Source organism: Chenopodium quinoa, unplaced genomic scaffold (assembly GCF_001683475.1).
Source record: "Chenopodium quinoa cultivar QQ74 unplaced genomic scaffold, ASM168347v1, whole genome shotgun sequence".
Classification (NCBI taxonomy): Eukaryota; Viridiplantae; Streptophyta; class Magnoliopsida; order Caryophyllales; family Amaranthaceae; genus Chenopodium; species Chenopodium quinoa.
Genome location: NW_018743014.1, coordinates 1,291,672 through 1,310,423, shown reverse-complemented (window position 1 = coordinate 1,310,423; position 18,752 = coordinate 1,291,672). Strand labels below are relative to the sequence as shown.

Here is an 18,752-nt window from a genome sequence, read left to right as displayed (position 1 = left end):
AATTGTTTTCCACAAAGGGGTCAATATCTTGATGAGTCAATGTAGTATAGCCAAGCGAGACATAGGAAGCATATAATTTGTTGCTTGTTTTCCTTCATGATAGATATGTCGGGATGTAAAAGTCATAAAAGTCTCTGAAATTGTCTTCATATATATGATAAAAGCAGATGCAAGTTCCAAGCTAAAAAAAATAGCTAAAAAAAATATGCACGTTTTGAACACAAAATATGCACACTTAGTTAAAAATATATGTAGATTTAGCTAAAAATATGATTATTGCACATTTGTTTTAAATAATATGCGCATTTAGTTGAAAATTTATGCACTTTTACTTGAAAATTTATGCACATGTAGCTTTAAATTATGCAAATTTTATTTATGTTTCCCCCTCGTTATAATATAGATCTTTCGTAATAAAAACATAGGAGATCGGTTGTCAGTTTCACCAATCTCATAAGTTATACGAATAAGACATCTATTAACACTCTGTCTAGTTTATAAAATCAAAGTTAGTAAGGTGGAAGGTAAATGAAAGGTGGAAGGTAAAAATAAAATAATAAAAGTAAATGGAAAAAAAAATGTAATATATATAAATAAAGTAGGCATTTTATAAGAGCATTCGGAGCGCCGCATAAGTAATCTAATTATTTCGACCAATGGTAAAAGAGATTTATATTTTATTTTTGAATTAAAAAAATATATCGCCACCTAGGTAAAAGTAACGAATTAAATTTGATATATATCTAAAATTTTAGTGCCACGTAGATTAAAAACCAAGAATAAAATTATTTTATAAATTAGTGGTAAAAAAAATGTAGGAATATAACAAATCATTACTACGAGTATAACAAATCCAAAAAAAATATATAAAAAGATAAAGCTCAAAAAAGATATTTATTAATTAACTAAAATCATATCAGAAATAATATTAGATTTTAAAGATAAAAGACTACAATAAAGTTTGATACCTATCATTATAAGATAAATTTTGATAGTGTTTATGATAATAAAGTAAAATTTGTTCCTTAATTATAATGAAATTAAAATTTGTGTTACTGCCATTATAAATTGACGCATCATATGACACCAACAAAACTTCGTGTCAAACTACAAAACCAAATGTTAGCTTAATTTTGTGTTAGTAATTTTGTGTTAGTTTTAGGTCTTCAATGGCTGGGTAATTCTTAGCTTAATTTTTAAAATCCATGTTTAAATTTATATTTGTAACTATTGCTTATAGTTAACGATTATATATTTATGTTTTGTTTACTGAATTTTGTTTATGCAGATCTAATTTAATTAGAGAATTAAATTGGAGCAAAAATGATTGAAAAATCAAAATACGAGTTTCTCGCTCGCCTATTTGACATGCTTACCTTTCGCAAACAAGATAGGTTAATAAGTTTGGATATGGTCCTATTGAATGATGAGGTATTACATATTTATAAATTGTTTACATTTATTAATTTTACCTTTTTAGTTTTTATTAATTAATTTTATGATTAAAAAAAAAAATTTGAGATTGAGGTAGCTTAATTAAGTCATTCAATTAACATTTTTAATTTTTAATTACAGGGTGATTACTATACATTCATGCCTCGATTAAAGCCAACTCTGTTCAACACTTTCGTCCAAAATTTATTAAACGAAAAGTTTACTCCTTAAAAAAACTTTCAATACATAGATTTGATTTTGTACAATTACAATTTTTAGATCAATTTTGCAACAATATAATTTTTCACTTCTGGGTAAATATATTGATTTATTTTATAAAATTGTAAAGATTAATTGTATATCAATTTTATTTTTGCTAACATTTCTTCGTTCAATTTATCCACTTTTATCAGATGGAGTAGGTATGGTTGTGAATGAAATTGGTGATTCAATCAAAATAGAAGATAAATAATGGAATACATATTTTTATTATTTTTTAATAATGATTCTTATCTATATTTATGTGTATCTAATATTTTTTGTTATTTTTTTTAATGTTTTAATCAAAATATTTATTATGGGGAATAAATTACATAAATTAATAAAAAAAAAATTATCCTTAACAAACAATAGCAAATTAATCAAAATGTTATGAGTATGATCTAATTACAATTTTTTTTTGTGTGATTTTAATATTTTATGTATAAAAAATTATGTCGTCACCTAGATAAAAGTAACAAATTAGATTTGATATATCTAAAATTTTAATGTCACGTAGATTATAATCCACGAATTAAATTATTTTAATGAAAAAAATAAAGTAAAAATATAGGAAAAGATAAATTTATTAATTCAATACTACGAGTATAAGAAATCCAAAAACAAAAAAATACTAAGAAATATTTAAATGATAAACGCTTATAATAAAGTTTGATACCTATCATTATAAGATAAATTTTGAGATAGTATTTATGATAAGAAATACAAATTGTTCTTTAATTATAATTAAATTAAAATTTGTGATACCTACCATTATAAATTGACACATCATACGACGACACAAACGAAATTTCGTATCAATATAAAATCCCTATCAAGGGAATATTGTGTTAGTAATTATGTGTTAATTTTTGGTCTTCAATGGACGGGTAATTTTTAGCTTAATTTTTAAAATCCTATGTTTAAATTAGTAATTCTAATTATTACTTACATTGTATTAATTTGGGACACTTAACGATTATATGTTTATGTTTTATTTACTAAATGTTTTTTTACATGCAGATCTAACACATCATAAGACACAAATAAAAACTTTGTATCAAACCCCATCAAGCGAATTTTGTGTTAGTTTTAGGTCATCAATGTCCGGGTAATTTTTAAAATCTTATGTTAAATTTATATTTGTAATTATTAGTTACATTGTATTTATTTAGGATACTTAACGATTATTTGTTTATGTAATGGCGTACGATTAGATGTTGTATAATTAATATATGGATGGCTTTGGTTATTTTTAATTTGGAGATGATGAAAAAATTTCAATGCATAGATTTGATTTTATATCGCAACAATTTTTCATTTATTCTCGCAAATTTTTTTCATTTATTGGTAAATATATTGATTTATTTTACATAAATGTAAAGATTTAATTTATATCAATTTCAATTTGGCTAACATTTCACGGTTCAATTTATCCATTGATGTAGTAGGTTGGTTGTGGACGAGGTTGGTGATTCTATCGAAATAAAAGATATGTTAAAACAATGAATAATGATTTAGGATTTAAATTATTAAAAATTTATCATTTCACATTAAAGATTTTATATAACGGAAAAAATATCATATTTACAATTTATTTATATTTAATAAATTCATTATAAATTATAGTAAAAAAATATATATTAAACTTTTGTAATTTTGTCTGAAATTATTAAATACAATAAATCAAATAATTAAAAATCTTAGATGAAAAAACCGTGCATCGCACGGGCTTCCATCTAGTAAATAAATAAATTGGAGCTAAATGCAAAAGGTCCATGCATGTGATTTATACTATCTAATCATTAAAAGATGATCACGTATTAAATATTTATGTATCTTAATTATTTAATCGAAAAAATAAGAAATAGTTGTCATATGTTCATGTCTAAATATAAATATCTAATAGTAGGTTTTTTTTTTTTTCACATGATTTTGTAGGGTGATACATTCTTGTTAGAGATTGGGATTAATCTGATTACTAATGTAAAATTTTGTGTTCTTTTAATTTTCCATTTTTCTTGTTTATTTTTTTTAAAAAAAAAAAACTGAATTTTTTTTTCCAATCAAAGTATTATTCATTTTTTTAATTGATTGATTGAATATTAATTAGAATTTTTTTTTCTTTTCAATTTTCCTAATGTAACTTGATCGAAATCTTTAATAGAAATATGACATTAATTAACAATATTTAACTTTAATGGCAATTTAGGTAGTTTAAAATTAAGACACTAACTTTAATTTTCACACTCTCCCCCTTAACTTACATAACAGAGATTGTAATTTGTAATGGTGTAATTATTATACTTCAATTCTCCGTTTTATTTATGATGCATCATTATCTGAATAAGAAAGTTTCATATTATATGCATCATTTTTCAATTTTGTTAATGAATAATTTCTATCTTTCACATATCACATATGTTTTCTTTCTTTCAATCTCTCTTATCTCCAAAATTAGTCAGCTAGCTTAGATAGCATCCGTGTTTTTAAAAATGATGTATCTAAAGCAAAATGGATTATATAACTAAAAATATACCATGTACTCTCTATATCTATCTTCTATATATACCAAAACAAGGTACACTAGCTCCAAAGCTGACACGCGTCCCTGTTTAGTGGTTTTTTTTTTTTTTGGTAAAATGTATAATTATCAATGATCCTATTATTAAGTATACTCCAAGATTTATAATATCCTTGACTTGCTTAATATTATTTCTCAATCAATATTATTCTTGGATATTCAGCATAGATAAATGTTTTACTTACTCAATTGTTTTGGAATGGGTTTGGTTTAAGCATATATATGGTCAAACAGTTTTTAGGCTATGTTATCCTTGTTATGTATTTGTTTAATAATGATTGTACTCAATTTTGTGGTTAGGAAATTCCCAGGTGATTCTCTCTCATATTCAATATTATTTTTCTTTCATAATTTTTAGATTCTGAAAGCTCTCAACTTTCTCTTTTGGGTTTTTTTTTCCCCTTCATAGGTATTGGGTTTTAGTTTATTAGGGTATGAAGTATGGTGATCTTTCAAAAGTAGCTAATTGGGTACACTCTTTGATCATTAAATTGTTGATCCTATTAATACAACTTTGTGAATTAGGCGGTGTTTTGTTCTCCTTTGCGGCTTAAGTTTCTCTTTCTACAACTGAATAAGGGTTAATTTTGATAATTAATAGGTTAGTTCCGTTCCATACACGGTAATTTTTAATAATCATTATAATTAGTTATTTAAAACCAATAAAAATTATAAAAATATAGCTTACAATTTTTATTTATTTATTTATTTTAATCAAAAGAAAGGGTTGCGATAGACAGTTTAGATATACAATGATGTAGTAAATGATCAAAATATTTATTTTATAGCTATATAAATATTTGTGTTAATTAAAGATATGTCAATTTTTTTTTTAGTAATTATTGTATAAGGTTAAGGAATTATTTTTGTATATAAGATTTGTTTCTTTAATAGAATTTTATTCACAAAAAAAAAACACTAAGAATACAATAGGAGATGACACGCGTCATTGTTGGTGTGTCTTTTAGTATATAGTTATTATTGATTTATTCTGAAGACACCCGCAAAACTTTCTTAGTATTATTTCACGAATGTATGACTTGCTATTGTCGAAGATATGTGAAGTTCAGGTACTCTACAATGCATTATATAGTTACAAACTTACAATTTTCCTTGGTCAAATGGTTTGAAAATCTCAGGTAATGTCACACAAAGGTTATGCAGGAACTACTTTGTTGTTTCTTAGGCGGTATGAATTCCTTGATACTGTATACTTCAGATATTGAATACGAGATTTGAAGTATGGAAGAAAGACATCTAAAATCCATCTACATTGTATATGTTATTTAAAATAATTTCTAGACACCAAACAAATTACTTTAAAATGAAAGAAGGAATAGATAAGACTTTTACACTATTTTCAATCTTTCAAAAATGGGAGTTTGTTGTGCTTATGACTAGAGATTTTTTGCTTTCCAACTTGATTAAATAGTGATATACTTCGTAGATGTAAACTGAAAAAAAATTGATACAAATATTCACATTCATGCAAAATTATTGTATCACATACATATATTGCCAACACAAATTAGAATTAAACTTATCTAATTATAATCAAGCTACTTAAATTAAATCAACTTTATCATTTTTTTTTTTACAAAACTTTATCATTAATTGAATAATTGCAATAAAGAAATTAATATAATTTAGGATAGCGCGCGCGCAACTGGTATTATTTAAATATATGTAAATAATATGTATTTTGCAGAAAAACTATCAAATTAATTAATATATACTTCCCCCGTTCTTTTTTTATTGCACCATAGGGGTTTTGGAGGCAAAATTTGGTAGTGGGAAAACTAAGAGAGAGAAATGTAAAAATACAAAATTGTCCATGTAATGTAAAGATAAAATAAAAATTAAGTGTGTAAAAGTAAGGGTATGTTTGGTATTTGCAGTGTGAACATATATAGTTTTTTGTCTTAAAATGAAAGTGATGCAATATTTGTGAAACTTCCCTAAAAGTCAAGTGACGCGATATTAAAAAAACGGAGAAAGTATAATTAAATACTACGTAGCTTCTTCTATCTCATTATAAAGGAAAAGTGTTTAAAGGATGAAAGACAACTACTAATGGTTTATTATTAAAATGATAATCATATATAAATTGTGACTTGATCAAATGAATATAGTAAAAAAGAACAAGAAATTTAAAGTCAAAGCAATCAAAGTATTAATCGGATTGGCATCATTCTTGGCTTTCTAGCAACATACATAAAATGTCAACACAATAAAATGGTAGTCTTATTTAAATGTATATACTATAATATACTTAATTTGCTGAAAAACTATCAAATTAACATATATAATTAAATACTTATATACTAATAACACACACATTAACACACCGTGGCGACATAGTAGAACTTATCGTTGAATAAAATACATAAACAAACTAATAGAAAGCTCCTATAAATAGCAGGAAACATAACTAGGAAACTCACAAATAAAAGAAACCTTCCATTGTATACTACTAGAGTACATCACAAAAAATAGTTGTGAAAAGTAAAGTTACAAAAATACCAAAAATGGAAAACAAGGCTTCCTCCAAAAGAATCATGCTAGCTACCTTGGTCGTTTTTGCATTAGGTTTGTTTTGAAATCCTGCATTCTATACTTTTACTGTTGTTTTCAATAATCATGCATGTTTTTGAATCAACCATTATATATAATTGTGTTTAGACATAGATAAATATGCATGACTACTAATTCAAGTCTTCCATTTTATGTTATAGTGATGATGCTGCAAATCCACATTGGAGAAAGCGCGTGTCCGGCAGCATATGATGATCTATGTACCACTCCTAACACATTATGCTGCCCTACTGATCCAACCTTGCATTGCGTTGAAGTTGCGGACATGGTGTACAAATGTAAAGATGATCCCATATGTGAGGATCACGCAGGACATGAGTGTTATCCTGGTTATTTCGATTGTTGCCCTGGCCTAACTTGCGCAACTAGCCAGGGTGGTGGTCTCACTTGCCAGTAGTGAATGCAATCACAATATAATGTCTATAAACTCGATCTAAAGTGCACGCGACGCCGGCTATGGAGCTCATACTTGTTGTGTGCTATGTGTACTGCATGTGTAGCTTTTGTTACACATTCTATTTCAATTTCCTTGTGTTTGTTGTTTGAGATCCACTTTATTTTGCTTTGTCTTCTCTCCTTTCTTGCTTGTATTTTCTATATATGATATGGCTTGGATTGTATTTTTCAACTTTAACCGATGGTTAATAAAATTCTCAAAGTCTTGCCTCAATTGGTTTGTTGTGTTATTTCTCTTTTTGAACTATAACTATATTATCTATAGCTTGGACTTCACTTTCCCAAAATACAGGAGACAACGCACATAATATTTCTTTGGAAAAATGGAAACTAATTTTATAATCCCACTTTTGCTATTTCTTCTCAAAGCAATCCCACCTTTTCAAAATCTGGAAATATATAATCCCATCACTAGTAGAAAAAATGAAATAGGCACCCCCCCCCCTAGCACCGGTTCTTTATAACCGGTGCCAAAAAATAATGGGCGGGATTGAAAATTCGGTTTTGGCACCGGTTCGCCTTAAACCGGTGCCAACTATGGTAATTAGCACCAGTTCAAATTGGTGCCAATTAAAAAAGGAAAAAAAAAATCGAGGTATGCGTTACTCTGCTTCTTCATTCTCTTTCCTGTTCTTTTTCCATTTCCATTCTCTCTCTTCTCTCTCTTCATATGCTCTCCTCTCTCACCTCAACCATACCTTCAGCCGCAACCGCAACCACCATGCACCGCTCACAGATTCTCTCTCCCCTTTTCTTTTCGTGCTCTCTCCTCTAGCCTCCTTTTACCCTATCAATCGTTTTCTAGGGTTTATCGCCCTTGTTATACCTCTAAATCTCAATCTCATATCCAATCACCTCTCTCTAATTTCTAGGGTTTCGAATTACACTAATGTTGCAATAATTGGAGGCTGGAGTTGGTGGTGATTAAATTGATGTTGTTGAACACAAAGAGGCAAACTAATATCAGCAGGCTACACTTCTTCTTTCTCGAGGTTTCTTCATCTTGCTCGATCTTTCACTCTATGTTACTCTCCTAATTAAAGTACTTATCGATTTTTTAATTTCTGTAATTTCGATCAACTTCTGTCGTTTTTTAAGATATTAGGGTTTATTACTCTTATCTGGGTTTTCATTTCATTTTTTATCGGCCAATTTCTGAAGCATGCATATCATTTTATTTGTTATTCATATCATTTTTGATAATCTTGAAGCTGATTGATGGAAATGATTGATCTGGGTGTTTGTAATTCTTGTTAATTTTGTGTTTTTCTAGTGTTACTTTGATAATTATGAAGATCTGTCGTGATCATTTTTGTGGGTTTTTTTTTATTGAATTAGTTTTGTGACCGATTTGAATTAGAGATCTATTCAATTAGTTATTTTATTTAAGTTCATTGATTACTGGGGCTCTTTGTTTGTGCTTATGAATTAGAGAATTACTAAATTAATTTTGTGGGGTTGTTGAATTTGATAATTTACTGATAAATTTAGGTGTATTAATTTGATGCTTTATCAGGTTAAAGTTAGAATTTAATTTGCTGAAATTATTACAGTTGAGGCAGTGTTTTTATGCTTATTGTGTTACCTTGAATTTACAGATTAAAAGTTGTTGCTGCATTTTAGTTAGATTTGTAGATTTGAGGGATTGAAGTGGGTTATCAAAGAGGTTGAGCATTGGATGAATGGGTTGGAAGATACATATTGATGAACTGCCCAGGTGTAAAGATCTGGGCTGAAGTTTCCTTTGTTTTCGTGTTCGTTTTTCTGCTGCATTTTGCCTATGGGTCAACAAATCCCAGTGATGGTAAGTGTTATCCTAGCAATTTAGTTCATCTATCAATTTCAATGGTTTTCTTAAAGTTGATAGAGGATGTGCAAAATACTTCTAAACAATCTGTCTTGTGGATAGCTTATTAGGGGATAAGTTGCAGCTCTGTGTTATTGTTTTTGCATTCAGGTTGCTTAAAGTCTTAAGTTCTATCTGTTGTTAGGTGACTAATTGGTGCTTTAGACTTCTAGAGTATACTTAATGTGTACTCAAGTGATGCATCCCTGACTTGTTGCTGTTTTACTTATGGTTAATTTGTAACACAATTCCTTATTTGGATTTATTTAATTGATGGCTTAGATTGGTCTGTGTTGTTTAGTTAATCCGATTGATTAGCTTTGTAGTTTTCGAATCTTTTTGATACACACATAACATATTAGCTTCATGATGTTTGCTTAGATCAAACAGGAGCTTTATAATTGGACCGTTTTACCTCTCTTACCCATGTCAATATTTATTGTGAATTATGACGAGTTTCACTGGCTGATTAATTTGTGTCTGTAGGACATTTGATGAGTCATGTGTAGTAAGATTGTTGAATTTTGATGCTTGTAGTTCTCTTACCCGATTATGGAAGATGGATCGATTATTCTAACTGGATTTACTTAGTATTTTTATAGTTTTTGCTTTTTCCTTCTATCTTTAGGGTTAGGATGAAGTTAGCCAGCAACATCTTATATTAATTTACTTGGTAGCCCATACTTGTAGCCTTGTAGGTGTTGGATCTGTTTTATAATAGTGTCATTGCTGGACAATTGGACATTGTTCATTGTTCTCTTTTTTCCTTGGAGTTTAGAGGAATTACATGTCGTCATTTGATGCATCTCTTGGTGCATTTAGTGACGGAATCTTAGTGCTTGTCATTTTCTTTTCTTCATTTTTTTCTTGATTTGGTTGTGTAAGTCAAGCAGGGACCTTATTTGAAATTAACTTTGTGGAAAGAGTGTACTTACAAATAGTTATAATTCGTATGTTTTCTTTTTCCCCGATAAACAGCTGATAAAATTATACTTCGTATTTATTCCCAATTACAAACAAGAGCCCAGAATCACTTCCATGCCCATTTCCTGCCAACAAAATATCACTGTGAGGTGTGCTGTTGTTGAAGTAAGTGAGATGATGGGTTAAGGTGAGTGACTGAGTTTGACTAGAGACTACATGATGGAGTTTTAGTACAACAAAGGGAGCCACACATCATACAGGCTATAAGCCTATGATTATACGATGTAATCATACAAGAATGATAATCACTTTGTCCCCTTTCTTAAAGTATTTCATTCTTTTAATTTTTATTATCTCTAGGGCAAGATAGAGTATTTCATTCTTTTAATTTTTATTATTTATGTGTAAAGGCTCTATGAGAAGTTGCCACTCCTGGTGAAGGGTTATGTTAGAATTAGGAACCAATGGCCTAATGTTTAATGATTTGTGATGCTACATTAGCATACTAAAACCATTAGGAGTGAAATTGATAACTAGTACTCCGTCTGAACTCAAACTCCATTACTTTATTATTGCAATATCTAAAGGGTGTGTGGAGTTTAAGGAACTCACCTGATGAGGAGAGATAGAAAGAAATAAAAGGAGGGACCCATGTGACAGGAAAGAGATAGTGAGAAATCATATGCAAATAAAGAAAAGTTGCATCAATAAGATGCTTCCATAAAAAACAGTGTTGCAATGGAATGAGTATTTGCGACATAGAGGTATGGCTCAAATTAATAAGGAGAACTTTGAGAGTTTAATAAACTAACTTAAGGGGCAGTATGGGTAGTCTAGTATCATCAGGTTATTAGTCTTAGTTTTAGTGTAAATAGAGAGGGATGGGAAAGGAAAAGGTAGGCAGATTTTGGGAGCGAATCCTTCACTATTTGAAGAGTTGTGAGCTAAATACTCTGTGGAGCTTGATAGGCTAAACCTATCGATTGTGTAAATTGTTGTTCTATTAATTAAAGCCTCAATTTTTCTTCTCTATTTTACTGTTCTATTGCATTTCTCTGTTTTTGTCCATGCTTGGCTTGAATCTATTACAGTGAGGTAAAGAGAGATAATGAGGATATGGAAAGGTCCATGTGATGGAAAGAGAGAATGATAGAAATCTTTATCATTTAATCATTAACTATGTATGCATAGATTTTTCCTATGAATTGATGAAAAAGGGTTGGAAGGAGAGTGTTGAGCTGAGCACATTCGATAGCTGATCATTTTGATTGGGTTTTAGACAACTCAGCAGTCAGCAGGGCTGTGACCTGTTCTTTTATTGATGTATATATGTTTCAGCCCTTTCAGGAGTGGATGGACGATGAAGGGATGAGGTTTTATGTTCTTTTATTCCCTGTGAATTTATGTGTTTCATCTGATCTTGCTTTCAGGATGGAAAGATTCGTGATGTGCTTTTTGAAATTCTTGAGAATGAAGACGATGTTGTTAAAAAGCATGGTGCACAGTCTAGAGAGAGTTGACGTGCAGCTACACAAGGAATGCACACATCAAGATTCTGCTTGCATCCTGCTGGCAATACTCCATCCGCTTGTCGTCTCTTTGATGCCATTGTAAGCCTGTGCATTCCAGTTATAATCAGTGACCATATTGAATTGCCTTTTGAAGATGTCATAGACTACAAGAAAATCGCAATATTTGTAGATACCAACTCATCAGTGAAGCATGGCTTTCTAGTCAAATTACTCCGGACTGTTACTGAACCTAAAATTTTGGAATACCAGCAGGAGATGAAGAAGGTATTTAACAGATACCCAGCCAGCCTGAACAGGACAGAGGCACAGCAGCACAGCAAACAGCAGAGCAGCAGGTCAGCCTGAACATACAACAACACATCAGCCAGCAGAGCAGCCACCAGCACAAGACAGCCTGAACGGAAGCAAAACCAATCACCCAGCCAGCTTGAACAGAGCAGAAACACAGCCACAGAAGCAGAACAGCCACAACCATCAGAGCAGAAACATAGCCACATCCATCAGAGCAAAAACACAGAGATAAATCTGGATTATTTAATGAGATGCAAGAAAGGTACTCAGAGATAAGTCTGGATTATTTAATTTTTTTTGGACGAAAATTGTAATATTACAGCCTTTTTTAATGAAAATATGTAACTTTATATATATATGTTAATGTTTCTATATCAGTTGAAGTGAAAAAAATGCAAAAAAAAAAATATTTTTTATTTTTTTGGGGTATTTTTGGCACCGGTTTGGACCAGAACCGGTGTCAAAAGTTTTTTAAATTTTTTTATTGAGACTTTTGGCTCCGGTTCAAAGCAAGAACCGGTGCCTAAAGTTGGGTTTTTCGCACCGGTTCTTGCTTTGAATCGGTGCAAATAGTATTGAAAAAAAAATAAAAAAATTGCACCATGGTAGTTGGCACCGGTTAGCCGGTGCCAAATCATGTAGTTAGCAACGGTTTTGAACCAGTGCCAAATTTTCATGGATTTGGCATCCCTCAAATCCCTAACGGTTCAAAACCGGTGCCAAAGGAGGGGTTTGAACCGGTGCCTTTTTACCTTTTTCATCTAGTGCATCTTTGCGCCCCATCTACTCAAAACAATCCATTTACCGGATTATTCAGTTGGTAATCTATTGGAGAAGGTTACTTTCCACGTGTCTTTTTATGATTGGTTTTTTTTTTTATAAAAAAAATAACAATCTTATTCCCCGATCTCCACCAAAACAGCAGTCAGCAGCAGCACCCTCCCTAGCCAAGCAACTCCCTTCATTCCCCGTCGTCCTCTGAACATCAGTCCCTATTCCCTTTCTCGCAAATTATATGCACGGTGGAGGTGGGTTTCTCCTTCAAGGAAGTGTGTCTACTATTACCTTAATCAGATAGATTATGCAGTTTTAGTTGTTACCCAGATGAAATCCCCAAATGTTTATTTATTAATGTATAATTCATTGATAAGAGGTGTAATTGATTGGGAAAACTGGTAAATAAGGGTCTGAGTTGTATCCACAAATCAAGAGAGAAAGTTCACTTTACAAGAACAAAGGAGGTTCCATCCCAAAACCATATGGCAATAGGAGCTTTGTTAAGTCTGCACACATTCTATCAATATGGTATGATGTCATTTTTTTGACATAAAATGTTGCTATAATGAGGATAACACCATCAAATAGATTGCTTTGACTTTCTATTTTTTATAAATTCCTTTATCCAAGCTGCAACAGATGAGGACAATATACAGATGGACGTATAATAATACCTTAGCTTTTTTCTTTGTGTGTATACCTTTTCTTTTCTTTGGCCGGAATGTAGGTTAACGCCGGAGTTTGGTCAAAGGACCCTTCTCACAACTCAATTGCCATAAAAGAATCTTTTGTGGTACTTTTTCATAAAAAGGACCTTCCTCACAAGATCAATCACTTAAAAGGACCTTCCTCGCAATTTTTCCTAAAATTACATATTATCTTCCCTCATTTGCATTAAAAGTTAGATCATCTTCCTTAGCGAGACGAGATACTCTGTTTTTAAATGCAGTTCGTAGAACTTGTAATTTCTACTTTAGGACTATTTACTAATTTAGTTTATGGTTTTGTCTTTATATATGAGGAAGATGATGGTTCATTTACTAGTTTTGATGAGAAAATAGTAGATCATAAATATTCCTATGTTAATTATTAATAACACAACAATCAACATTCAGACTTATGACTGCGTAGTGCATACTAGTTTCTTCAATTTCAAGGCTTAAACTTCAAAAACAATGGAGATTCGATTGTAACAAGCAGGTTTATTTTTTTATTATTATTATTTTTTTAATATAACTCCAAACAGTTTTTTTTTCCTTGTTTATCTTATACGAGTATTTAAATAATTTTCAAAGTCAATTGAATGGATGGACAATATTAGTCTTTACAAATAAAGGGTCTAAATTGAAATTAATTACAATTGAAAAGTCTTCCCTATTCTATGTATCTTTCCATCTTCAATTTCCTATCAAATTTTATCTTTATTTAAATCCTCAAATTATTTCAAGTTTGTTTCTATCTGTTGGATTTCAGGAAAACACCACAATGTGGAGTGTGTATCATTGATCAATGTATGTAGAATGTTACAAGACTCATAATCCTAGTACGATAAGGATACAGAATAAAAACAAATATTTTCTTTAATCTGCGACAAATATTAACATAACTATAATATCTATCACACACCCGCAGTCATAGCAGGAGGAGGTCGTACGCTAAGACTGGATCTAAAATCCAAAAATAAGTCTTGTGGTAGGCCTTTTGTGAAAATGTCCGCAAACTGACATCTAGAAGGAACATATAGAACCAGAACTTGTCCCATGACAACCTTTTCTCGAACAAATTAAAATGAATATCCATCTCGACATGCTTGGTGTGTTGGTGTTGTACCGGGTTGCCAGAAAGGTAGATAGCACTAACATTATCACAATATACATTAGTAGCCTGTCGAAGAGGACAATGTAGCTCAAGTAAAGATTGCGAAGCCAATTCAATTAACATGCCTCAGAGACAAAATTTGCGACGCCTCGATGTTCTTTTTCTGCGTGCACTCGATTTAGATATAGTATGTTGACGCTTAGATGATCAAGAAACGAGGTTATCCCTAAGAAAGCAGGAATAACCCGATGTGGAACGACTGGTATCGAGACAACCTCCCCAGTCAGCGTCAGTGTAAGTAATCAAACGATGAGAAGCAGATGTATATAAATGTAAGCTATGATCAATGGTACCCTAAACATAACGCAAAATGCTTTTCAATGCATCATTAATGAGACTCTCAAGGATCATGCATAAAAAGACACAACCTGTTGTACCACATAGGCAATATCAGGCTAAGTGAAAGTGAGATACCGAAGAGCACCTGCTAAACTGCGATACAAAGTAGGATCCCGAAAAGGTGGACTTGCATCTGCACTAAGTTTAGACTTAGTGTCAATTGGAGTAGCTGCAGGTTTACAAGGGCCCAAACCTGCACGCTCTAAGACCTCCCGTGCATACTTCTCCTGTGAAACTAGCAAATAAGAAGGAGTATGGGTCACCGTAATCCCTAAAAAGTAGCTCAGATGACCCAAATTGGTCATAGGGAACTTAGTTTGCAATTGAGATATGATCCCTGCACGCAACTTGTGAGATGAGGTAGCTAATATAATATCATCAACATATAGGAGCAAATATGCCATATCATCACCTTGCCGGAAAGTAATTAAAAAGAGAGTTGTCACTTTTAGCAATGACAAAGCCCAATCCGACCAAATAATTCGCAAAGCGCTGGTACCAAGCTCGAGGAGCTTGCTTCAACCCATAGAGAGCCTTACGAAATCGACAAACATAGGAGGGTGCTCTCTAATCAACACTACTAGAAAATAGGCCATTTCCGACGGGAAAATTCCGTCGGAAACACCCTGAAATCCGTCGGAAAACCCGTTTTCGACGGAAATTCCGTCGGAACAGGTTGTCGTAAAACAATTTGTAGGAAAAATTTGTCGTAAAACAGGTTTTTGTCGGAAGAGGAGCTCCGGCCACTTGAAAAGTCCGTCGAAAATTTTCGACGGGGTAAAAATCCGCCAGAAACTTCCGACGGAAATTCCGTCGGAAACAGCATAAAAAAAATTAAAAAAAAAATCCAGCACCACCACCTACAGCCACCCAAAAACCCTTTTCAACACCACCATCCCAAACCACCTTAACTCGCTACCACCACGTCCAACCCCTTTTCTCACCAAACCCCTTTTCCAACCATACCCCCTGCCCCCACCCAGCACCCTCACCCTAACCCGAAAAACCCACCCACCACCCTAATTATAACCCGAAAAACCCAACCACCACCCTAACCCTAACCAAATTCGTAGAAAAAATCAAACAAAAAAATCAACCAAAAAAAGGGGCGAGGAAGGAGAATTAGTACAAAAAATCGACAAAAAAATCAACCTAAATTCGTACAAAAAATCAACAAAAAAATCAAACCAAATTCGTACAAAAAATCAAACAAAAAAAAATTAATAACACAAAAACGTACCTTAAAACCCGAATTGAACTCGAATTTGGTTTATTAAGGCCAAATTTGACCATGCAAAATTCTAGTTCTAGACTTTTTCATGGTAAAATTTAACCAAAAAACCCATTCATACCGTCACACCACTCACCGTCACACCATCCGCCAGAAAACGCCGTCACAAAATACTTTATAGAGGAAGGTGAAGGGGCGTGTAGAGGAAGGAGAAAGGGGCGACAAAGGAGAAAGGGCGAGGAAGGAGAAAGAGAAGGAAGGAGAAGAGAGATAAAGGGGCGAGGAAGGAGAAAGAGAAGGAAGGAGAAGAGAGAGAAAAGGGCGAGGAAGGAGAAGGGGCGAGGAAGGAGAAAGAGAAGAGAGGCGGAGAGGAGAGGAGAGAGAAAATAGAAATGTTAAGGGAGGGGAAACCGGGTTTTCTAGGGTTTTTAGGTTTGTTTTTTTTATTATTATTTAATTATATTCCGACGGAATATTCCGACGTAATATTCTGACGGAATATTCTGTCGGAAATTTCCGACGGATATTTTTTCCGTCGGAAACATAACGTTTCGACGGATTTCATTTCCGTCAGAAGATTAAGTTTCCGACGGAATATTCCGTCGGAAAGCCCATAAATTCCAACGGATTTGTATTCCGTAGGAAATCTGTCGTAAATTTCCGACCGAATTAAAATCCGTCGGATTTGAATTTACGACGGAAAAACATGTCCGTCGGAACTGGTCCGTCTTAAATCGGCCTATTTCTAGTAGTGCAACAAAGCCCGGAGGTTGATGCATATATACAGTTTCCTGCAAATCACCATGTAGAAAGGCATTTTTGGCATCTAATTGATGAATCGACCACTTTTTAGCCAAAGCTAAGCTGAGAATAATACAAATAGTGGCCGGTTTAACTACCGGACTGAAAGTCTCATCACAATCTACACCAACTTCTTGTGACCAGCCATCACAAACAAGACGAGCTTTGTGCAATTCCCTTGTTGTTTGTGGTTGGGGAAGCTAATGCATTAGGTTTGACAGCAAACAAATTGTTCTTTCTTCGGCGTATAAGTACTGATGATGCATGTACACATAATCTTTAGACATAATCAGCTAATTCAAATGTTAATTAAGTTGTTGATCATTACGTCATTTGTCATTGAAATTAATAATTCTTAGTTTTACAACATAATTAATGGTACATGTCCAACATGATCATAAGAAGGCTTAGGAGGAGGATTTTGAAGACAGGGTGTCGATATTATGACCACAAAAGTAAAATAAATTAAACTCGTTCTTCTAATGGTGTTTAGGCTTACATTTTCCAATTTCCGAGAAATCTTCTTTAACTTCACATTTAAGTCCCTTGCAACATTTAACACCCGTGAAGTCACCACAAAGTTGGTCCTTTTTCTTACACAATTTTCCTGTCTTACAAACTCCACCAGCATGCGGAAAATCACCTAGCAGTATGCAATGTATTCCTTTGCAACACTTGTTTCCGGCAAGGCCTCCACAAAACTCGCTCTTCTTCAATTCTTACACTTTGGGTTTTTTGGTATACATTTTCCAATCGCGTTTTTGAAATTATCTGTACGAACAAACTTCAATTTTCTGCAACATTTTGCTTCTGTAATGCCTCCTCAAAAGTCGTACGCCTTCTTACATTTTGTACTTTTCGATATACATTTTCCAATTTCATCCGGAGAACATCTTTAGTAATGCACTTGAGTCCTTTGCAACATTTTTTCCCGGTATCACCTCCACATAAGTCGTATGCTTGCTTACATTTCTTTAATTTAGCGGCAACTATAAGAGTTAAGTTGAATAAGAAAGAGATTGAACTAGTCAAACATAAAGTTTGTGAAATATTAATCACTTGAAAAAACTATGTTTAAATATCAAATTTCTACATTAGATAATGAAAGGTCAAATGATAATGCAATTCATTTGAAATATGAAGCAAAATCCTTATTGATGTACAACATGAATAAGAGTATTAATTTTTAAAAATATTGGACAACAGAGAATAATTATTTCAAGAAAGAAACATACTACCTGTGTAATTTTTTGTTCTATTCACTTTTAAGTTAATACATAGATAAATATGTATGACTACTAATTTGAAAGGAAATATACTCAAAATTATTACTCTGTATATATCAGACATTTTTAGATGGAGGGGTTGTTCATTTAATGAATGTTATATAGCTGTTTATGCTTTGGGGCTTTTGATGAATATTGGGTTTTGTCTATGATGTGGCTTTGAACCAATTCTTTGTTCTGAGTTTCAAAGTTGACTTAACTTGAAAACGTTATTGCCCACATACATAATTTTTCGATATTCACTCAATTGATGATAGTTACATAATCCCATGTCGATTGAAAACGTTATTGACTACTACATAATTTTTCAATATTCACTCAATTGAAAACGTTATTGACTACTACCCGTTTTATACCAATTTGGTCAATTGGACACCTAGATCCTTATACGAACTACACACAAAGAAAGAAGACGTTATATGTCCAATAAGTGCTCATTATCCTTCTTATTTATTGCAACTTGGATTAAATAATGAATTAAAAAAAAAAAGCCAAAGCAATTACCAATTTATTTATTTGT

At 32.1% G+C, this 18,752-nt stretch overlaps 1 protein-coding gene and 1 long non-coding RNA gene across 3 annotated transcripts; one reads left to right on the top strand and one right to left on the bottom strand.

The window, feature by feature from the left end:
• Positions 1-7,234: 7,234 nt before the first annotated feature.
• Positions 7,235-12,257, top strand: LOC110729870. Of its 2 annotated transcripts, none has more exons than XR_002512967.1 (3): positions 7,235-9,131; positions 11,528-11,707; positions 11,879-12,257. It is a non-coding gene; the product is annotated as an uncharacterized LOC110729870 (long non-coding RNA). The 2 variants fall into 2 exon arrangements; XR_002512968.1 differs by having other exon boundaries at positions 7,583-8,319; positions 8,926-9,131; positions 11,528-12,257.
• Positions 12,258-14,315: 2,058 nt separating this feature from the next.
• Positions 14,316-15,318, bottom strand: LOC110729945 (uncharacterized mitochondrial protein AtMg00810-like). Its single transcript, XM_021909738.1, has 2 exons — positions 14,990-15,318; positions 14,316-14,424 (listed from the first exon to the last, which is right to left on the bottom strand). The coding sequence occupies exons 1-2, from the start codon at positions 15,316-15,318 to the stop codon at positions 14,316-14,318; spliced, it is 438 nt and encodes a 145-aa protein (XP_021765430.1).
• Between the last annotated feature and the right edge of the window lie 3,434 nt (positions 15,319-18,752).

Coding starts and splice junctions, on each gene's coding strand:
- LOC110729945 (XM_021909738.1), bottom strand. CDS start 15,318: ATGGCATATTTGCTCCTATATGTTGATGATATTATATTAGCTACCTCA. Junction 14,425..14,989: donor AGTTTAGCAGGTGCTCTTCG/GTATCTCACTTT, acceptor TGTTCCTTCTAG/ATGTCAGTTTGCGGACATTT.